Raw genomic sequence first — 8830 nt, forward strand, 5'->3', positions numbered from 1 at the left:
TATATATATATACACAGTATATATACACTTTTTAAAAATACATTTATAAACAGCTTTTTAAAATAAATAAATAAATAACATCCAACTGTCCAATAATTTGTTTATTTGGTGCCAATTTTGGACCCTGTACATGACCATTTGCATCTCAAAAAAAGTCTTATAGTTATTAGTCTATAATACTAAAAACTGCATAAAACATAACAGTATTGTGCTAATAAAATTCAAATTCAAGTATTTTTAATCATGCTCACTCACCTTTTCTTTCGATCAAGAGATTTCTGGGTAGCAGCAGACAAAATCACCTTGTCCTTGGGGCTTTTTGCTTTTTCCTGCAAGCCAAATAAAATGGTAGGCTACGTGTGTTGGAAAGAAACACTGACCTGCACAGCTGTACATTCATATGGAAATGACTTTGTACTTTTCCAAAATAGGAAGGAAACAAACACTTCAACAATGGCCAAGGTTCAAAACGGACCAAAATGAAAGAAAGTCAGCCAATAAACATGAAAACTAATCGCAGGTCTGTCCTGATAGTTACCATCTCTCGGAGTTTTCTCTCGGTGCGCAGCTCTCTGTCTTGTTGCAGCAGAGACAGACGCTCCTGTGGAGTCATTGTGAAGAAGATATCATGAACGTCAAACAAGGCCGCACGTAACTGGAAGAGAAACGGACACAAAACAGAAGGTTTTAGTTGCAGTTCTGATGCTGTACACACTGTTCTTTAAGTATCAAACCATTACAAACGTGGCACCTGAGCTCTGACGCGCTCTTGCAGAGAGAGATCCTGCTCTGACAGAGAGTCGTTTCTCTGAGGAGCGTCAGTGCTGAATGAACGAATAAACTCTTGCGTGTCCTGAGGAAATACACACGCGTAAGGATGATAGAACGCGTAAGACTTTAATTAGCATGTATGTGAACTCTATATTGTGTTCTCACTTGTATGGTTTGACGCAGGTGTTTGACTTTCTCTGTTTTCAGCAGTCGTCTGATGAGGAAGCCCTTCACAATGGCAGTGAGGTGACACAGCGCCCTCTGCTGCTCCGCTGTTACAACCTGTAACCAGTTATAAACCGTGAGTCCAATCAAATTGGACTTTTAAAGGGGTCATATGATGCGATTTAAATCTTTGGAGTGTTACAAGCTCTTGGTGCATAAAGAAGATCTGTAAAGTTGCAAAGACTAAAGTCTCAAATCCAAAGAGATATTCTTTATAAAAGTTAAGAGTCAACCACGCCTACCTAAAATGGCTCGTTCTAACACGCCCCCACATGTCTACGTCACGATGTGGGAAGATTTGCATAATGCCACCCAAATGTTCACGCAAAGAAAGAAGGCGTAACTTTTATTCTCGCTGTAGTATTGTTGTTGCCGCTGCCGCCATGGCGTGAAGGCGCTGTGTGCTTCGTTGTGAAAGCGAAACTACTTTGTTTGGCCTTCCAAAAGAGGATGATATCCGCTTCGTCATGCCTAGAGCTGATCCTTGCTGGTCGCTGAGGAAATACATCAACTTCGCGCTGTGGATCGCCGGATCGGCTTTCACCGTGGACGAAGCGGTACACGGCATCACAATATGGCAAGGGGCGTAACATTTCCGTCACACGCTTGAGGTATTCGGCCAATCACAACGCACTGGATAGCTGGCCAATCAGAGCACACCTCGCTTTTCAGAACGATGAGCTTTGTAAAAATCGACGTATTTCAGAAAGGCGGGGCATAGAGGAGAAACAATAATGTACAGTATGTAGAAAATAATGTGTTTTTTTAACCTCAAACCACATAAACACATTTCATTACACCAAATCACAGCAACATCATATGACCCCTTTAAATACACCTTTCTCATACTCTTTATTGAAGCTTGTTTTACTATAAAGGGACTAATTTGCCGTTGTAAAAGCACATTAAAAATCAACCTGACTCAGCCTGTTTCTCTTTGCTGTGCTGTGATTTAGGCCTCTCATGTAAATGGGAGTCTGTATTGAAGGTGATGCCACATCTAAACTGGTTGAAGGGAAACCTAAAACGTAAAAATACAGACAGGTATGCATATATACCATAGTACATGTACCATAGTAAGAGTTTACCCAAAAATGACAATTATACCATCATTAATTCATGTTGCTTTAGAATCTAAACACCAAAAAAGTTCCAAAAAGAACTAAAAGCATCTTAAATAGTCCACGTGACTGCATTTTTGTTTGTTCAATTGAATGTGTTGAACCATTGTCCTTTTAGCATTATTTATAAACTATTATAGTATTTATTCCTATTTTGAATTAGCTTTTATTTTTATATTAGAAATTTTAGTTGTACTGTACATTTATCAAACAGCTTGTTATGTGCCTTTGTCATTTTTATTAGTTTTTTTAAATATAGATTTCTATATAGCTTTAATTCATTTTTATTTCATTTTAGTCAATTTTAGTACTTAAACGTAAATATTTCATTTAGTTGCCAAGGCAGCATTTCTAATTTTCGTTTACATTTTTACTTTTGTTTTTAGTTTAATATTAATACCATATTTTATTTCAGCTTTGTTACAATTAAGAGTTTTCTTTATTTTATTTTATTGTTTTTATCTTATCTTTATAATGGTTTTTTTTTTCAACAATTTAATTTTAGTTAACAATTTAGTTAACAATAACAACACTGTAACAACACCGAATGCAATGAATTAAATTTCAGTTCCTCACAGTTCCTCACTTCTATAGAGCTCTTCTGTATAGACTTGAAATATAGATAATGAGTCATATGGACCATTTTTATGATGCTTTTATGGTCTTTTTCTGTTGTTTTGGAGCTCATCATAGTCTGCCCTCATCCACTTGTGTTCCACAGAAGAAAGAAAAAAAGAGCTTGGAACAACATGAGGGAGAGTAAATGATGACAGAATCTTCATTTTTTGCTGAACTATTCCTTAAAAGCATGCTTTTAATATATACCAACATATTTACATCCATAAATCAACTAAACATCCATTTAAACATAGTGGTAGCAAATTTAAGACATTAATCATGGGCTGAAATAATGAAATAATACCAATGGTTGGCACAGGGTGTCTTGGTGATCTGTCTCCTGGGCTTAAAGAGCACATGGGGCTCAGTATAGGGTAACGTTCACCAGCCCTTAATTCACACCCGTCCTCGCCCGCTACAGGACTCAGACCACCCTGACCCCTCAGTCTCCTGGCCCGCTCCTCCGACTCCTGAGTGAGGAACAAACTAATGTCAGAATATACAATACACTTAATGATGCATATCAAAGCCCAGGGCACAGTCTGGCCCAAACCCAAGTCAAACTTTCGTCCAGAGAAATGTTGATTATGAGTATATTTATTCATATTTCACACCCAATATTTGTGTATGTGTTATTCCAGTTGATGCATAGCAGATGTGAGTGACCGGGTTATGATGCGGTCTTGAAAGGTAGCTGCCTACGTAGATAGTAAACATGAGGCAGTTCACAAAGGTTTGGAACAGAGCCAGTGCTGACCTGACTGAGGTGCAGTTGCTCTCTCTCTTGCTCTGCCATCAGACACGACATCCGGAAAACATAATCGTCCTCCAGAGACCTCTGCATGTCTTCTAGAGCGTGGACTTGCCATTGCATCTCATCTTAGGAAAAGACACACAATTGAGAGGATACTTTATCAAAGAATGCTAAAAATCTGATCTTTATACTCAAATTAACATTCATAAGTGGTTCTTTGAGGTACCATTGATTAACTCTTTTAATCAAGAATCATTTGTAGCCATATTGGGTTCTTGAGTTGCTATATGGTTCTTCCTTTCATGGTTCAATAAGTTCTTGATGTGACATTATTGGTTATTTATATTAGTGTTTTGGTTTCTGAGTTCTTTAGAAAAGGGAAAACAGAGAAAGCTATTTTTATCATTATTATTATAGAAGCACTCTACAAAAAAGAAGTATTGATCATATCACAATTCAGTATTTTTTGAAAGATATTAATACGTCAGAAAGGAGACATTAAATGAATCAAATGTGACAGTTACAGATATTTATAATGTTACAAAAGATTTCTATTTCAAATAAATGTTGTTCGTTTGAACTTATTTATTAAAACCTTTAAAAATGTATCACGTTTCCACAAAATATTAAGCAATGACTGTTTTCAACACTAAGAAATATTTCTTGAGCAGCAAATCAGTATATTAGAATGATTTCTGAAGGGTCATGTGACACTGAAGACTGGAATAATGATGCTGAAAATCACAGGAATAAATTACATTTTAAAATACATTCAACTAGAAAACTATTATTTTAATATTTCACAATATGAATGTTTTTATATTTGTATTTTTGATCAAATAAATGCAGCCTTGGTGAGCATAAGAGACGTCTTTCCAAAATACGTAAAAAAATATTTTAAAATCTTACCAACCCCAGACTTTTAAATGGTAGTGTGTATGGAAATATTTGTAACCATAATTTAATAATTTGTTTTCACTTATTAGAATGACCTCATAAAATTAAAACCTTTAAAAATGTATCACGTTCCACAAAATATTAAGCAATGACTGTTTTCAACACTAAGAAATATTTATTGAGCAGCAAATCAGTATATTAGAATGATTTCTGAAGGGTCATGTGACACTGAAGACTGGAATAATGATGCTGAAAATCACAGGAATAAATTACATTTTAAAATACATTCAACTAGAAAACTATTATTTTAATATTTCACAATATGAATGTTTTTATATTTGTATTTTTGATCAAATAAATGCAGCCTTGGTGAGCATAAGAGACGTCTTTCCAAAATACGTAAAAAAATATTTTAAAATCTTACCAACCCCAGACTTTTAAATGGTAGTGTGTATGGAAATATTTGTAACCATAATTTAATAATTTGTTTTCACTTATTAGAATGACCTCATAAATGCCAATTATTTAAGTTTCTAAAAAAAATCTATATTTTAAGAAGACGGTCTTTTGCAAGGGGATCATCATATTTTGGGGTTCTTGGCATTATGATGATGACTATTTCCTAAAAATCTAGAATGAAAAGTTCTTTTAGGAACTTTGATGTCATGGAACAGAAACTCATTTTGGTTCTTGGTTCTTCAATAGCGTATTCATTTGCTCTGTTCTTACCTGTTCTCCTTTCTTTCAGTGCTGTGCTAATAACACTGTTTCTTTCGGTCTCAAAAGGTAGTTTGGTACAAGAAGGAGAGTCCAGGGTGATTCCGGACCCCATAAATGCTGCTACGGGACTGTCCCGTGTGAAAGTCTTGTTCATCGGTGAAGGAGGAGACAGTCGAGTGGGCGTTCTCGCAGTGACCCCAGCCATAAACCGAGGCATTCTCTCCTGGCTCCGGTCTATGACTGGACTCTGATGACGTGAGGACAGATGGCTATCCAGCGTGTGGCATCTCCTTCGAAACAGAGGGCTTGTGAGCTCAGGATCCACTGGAGATGTTTCTAATCGTCCCACGGTCTCGTTCAACCCGGAGTAATCATCATATCCACCCATACTCACATTTTCCACTCCGAGTAGCTTCCTTTCCTGCGTCGCAATTGTTTTGACTTCCTGTGGCATTGCGTGCGCTGTAATGTTCAGTTGGTTGGGGTTTTCAGGGAAAGAAAAGAAGATGCTGCCAGTAGAAATGGGACGAGGACGTCCGCGGTGGGGTCTGGCACTTAAACTGGCACCAGGTTCTGGGCTTGTCAGGTTACTGGGAGAGGTTTGGTTTGGTGAGGAAATATAAAAGGGTAAACCAGATGCAGTCCCATCCAGAGAACTGCCGTGTTCTTTATCCGATGGGCTTTCAGAGAGTATCCTGCTTGGATCAACCATTTTGTTGCTGATGACCTTCGACCCCTGTTTACCTTGCTCTTTTTGGATGAATTCACGTGATTTCTTCAGTAGGTTCCGCAGACAAACTCCTTCTGTTTCAATTTCCTCTTGCATTTGTTTTTCTTCTGCAGATGTTTCTCTCATAACAGCAGGCAGCTCAGCTGAAGGGCTCACTGGTTGCTTGCTAGAGAAAATGTACGGCTCTGTGGCCCCAGTAGGTGTAAGATTTGCAGTATCAAGTACTGTAAAACCATTCCTGTAGTCTGTTTTTGTTGATGGAGACAGGCACTGCTCTGAAAGCTTTGGCACGTCCAATATTTTTGGTGCCTATAATGCAAGTGCAACAAGATATGAAAGTAAATATGCAACAAATGATAGTAAATAAGCTATATATATGTGACCCTGGAGCACAAAACCAGTCTTAAGTCGCTGGGGTATATTTGTAGCAATAGCCAAAAATACATTGTATGGGTCAAAATTATAGATTTTTCTTTCATGCCAAAAATCATTTTATGCCACAATCATGTTCCATAAAAATATTTTGTAAATTTCCTACTGTAAATATATCAAAACGTAATTTTTGATTAGTAATGTGCATTGCTAAGAACTTAATTTGGACAACTTTAAAGGCTATTTTCTCAATATTTAGATTTTTTTGCACCCTCAGATTCCAGATTTTCAAATAGTTGTATCTCGGCCAAATATTGTCCTATCCTAACAAACCATACATCAATGGAACGCTTATTTATTCCGCTTTCAGATGATGTATAAATCTCAATTTTGAAAAATTGACCCTTATGATTGGTTTTGTGGTCCAGGGTCACATATGGTACAAAGTTTGAAATATTTTTTAATGTTTTTAAAAGAAGTCCATATATTCTCACCAAATCTGCATTTGATCGAATACAGTAAACAGTACTGTGAATATACTGTGAATATAATGGGATGTTATGTTTAATATCTGGATTAAAAACAATAAAACCATAAAAGGATAAAAATAGATTTAAAAAAGGATAAACATTAAAATATGCATATAGGGGTAAAAGTCACAAAACACTTGAAAAATAAATAAGTCCCTAGGACATAAAAGTGCCTATAATTGAAGAAACACTAATTGTCTTACCTTATCAGTCCAAAGAATGGTCTGAATCTGATTGAGGAGTTTTTTGTTGTAATGAACCTGTTTCTCGGCCTCCACTTGTTTTGCTCTTTTCCTGTATTCAACCATCTCCCTTCTTTGTTTCTCACTTAGCTGGAAAAACACAATACACAGAATAAATAAATAATAATAATTAGACAATTGAAAATAAGAGACAATGTTCTGCTGATTTTGAAGGTGCAAATCGAACTTAAATATTATTATTATTAATAATGGATTACACTTTACTTGAAGGGGTGTGCATAAGACTGACATGACACCTTCATAATCATGACATGACACCTACATAATCATGACACCTACATAATGTCTTTGTTATGGGCTATGGTTATGGGTAAGGGTAGGGGTAGGGTTAGGTTAGGTTTAGGTCAAATAATGTCATATTTGCATTAAAAATGACATAACTGAGTGAATGACACTTAATGACAGTTGTCATAAACATGCATAAAACCTCCTTCATATTCATGACATGTGTCATGTCATGATTATGAAGATGTCATGTCAGTCTTATGCACACCCCTTCAAGTAAAGTGTTACCTAATAATGTTTCATTACTATATTTTTTGTGCGTGAGTTTAAAGTTTATCATCACAAAGAAAATCAATTGTCAAAAATTCTGACTGAGGACTTACATGAAAAATGTTTGTGGTCACACTGTGTAACATTAAACTTTATGAGACATAATTCATAAAACTACACTCTCAGAAAAAAGGTACAAAGTTGTCACCGGGGCAGAACCCTGAGGTACAAAAGCTAAAAGGTACATCTTTGTACATTACTTCCTCCTAAATGGTACATATTAGTAATTCAAAAGTAAAGTGTATGTACCTTTTTTCTGAGAGTCTACAGCATTGCAGACTACATTTCTGACCCCCTTGTTGTTTTGTAAAATATCAATTATCATGTGTTGTACTCACAACAGGAGACAAAAGCGGCCTGCCATGAAAGCAGATGAGCGAGTGCGCCACCCGTCGATCAGGTGCGGTACTGCAGCTCTTCTCACGCACCATTTCCGACTGCAGTTCACATAGAATGCGTGCGCAGAAATCCTCATAGCTGTCCATGTTTTCTCTACAGCGCTCTCACAGCTGGAGTAGCCTAAATATTGAAACGCAAGTGTTATATAGGCTAAAATAGAAGCACGTTGCCGTTCTTATTCTGTTACAGATTCGGCTTTCACAGCAGCAGTCATGTTTGCTAACAATGCAGGCTTTTATAGGCTATTCATATTTTAAACAAACTAGCCTATTATGTCAAAGCTGTCGATAATAAATGGCTCCGCATTCCACTGCTCTTTTATCTGTAAAGATGTATTTGCTATTAACAGATAACCGTGCACAGATGTTAAAATCTCAGCATCAGCACTTACCTTTTATCGCAATGCAGCCTGGAGCTTCTGTTTGAATAAATAAGAAAAACTACATAAAGTGCATGAACAAAAGGCTTTCGTCTACCACAGATGCGACTGTAACGCTGTACGATGTCGCTGTGCTGATGTTTATTGGACGTACAGATGCCCGTTTTACGTCGAGAATGATAACGAAGCTAGTAAACTAGATTACTGTGTATCCACATGACGCAGAAGGCTGATTTTTATATCCTACACCGTGCATCTGTCATTCACCCGGGACCCGGGGCTCTGTGTCTGCACGGTCTTCATCAGCACCGCCCCGTTCACTCGCCGTCTTTCTCTCAGTTCATTTGGACGTAAAACCAACGGAAGGTTCCTTAATTCACACCTGATACATTTCGGTACAGATTCATTTTCACATTTTCTTTACTGTAGCAGGCCTATAAATTCACGAGATGCTTCCGCTAATATGGATACAATGTTTTTAATTAAATTATAGAAT

At 36.8% G+C, this 8830-nt stretch overlaps 1 protein-coding gene across 2 annotated transcripts in view; it reads right to left on the reverse strand.

Annotated features, from left to right (window-relative positions):
- LOC107653460 (centriolar coiled-coil protein of 110 kDa-like) overlaps positions 1-8600 on the reverse strand; it is an 11251-nt gene extending 2651 nt beyond the window's left edge. The window contains exons 1-11 of one of the 2 annotated variants that reach the window (XM_016440173.1): positions 8347-8600; positions 7895-8075; positions 6942-7070; positions 5116-6145; positions 3493-3614; positions 3040-3205; positions 1914-2017; positions 937-1053; positions 752-853; positions 539-655; positions 256-329 (exon numbers count right to left, since the gene is read on the reverse strand). In XM_016440173.1, the coding sequence (XP_016295659.1) occupies positions 256-329; positions 539-655; positions 752-853; positions 937-1053; positions 1914-2017; positions 3040-3205; positions 3493-3614; positions 5116-6145; positions 6942-7070; positions 7895-8041 (2108 nt within the window). In that variant the 5' untranslated portion in view covers positions 8042-8075; positions 8347-8600. The other variant, XM_016440174.1, reaches the window with a different exon arrangement.
- Between the last annotated feature and the right edge of the window lie 230 nt (positions 8601-8830).

This window comes from Sinocyclocheilus anshuiensis, unplaced genomic scaffold, assembly GCF_001515605.1.
Source record: "Sinocyclocheilus anshuiensis isolate Anshui unplaced genomic scaffold, SAMN03320099.WGS_v1.1 scaffold383, whole genome shotgun sequence".
NCBI lineage: Eukaryota > Metazoa > Chordata > Actinopteri > Cypriniformes > Cyprinidae > Sinocyclocheilus > Sinocyclocheilus anshuiensis.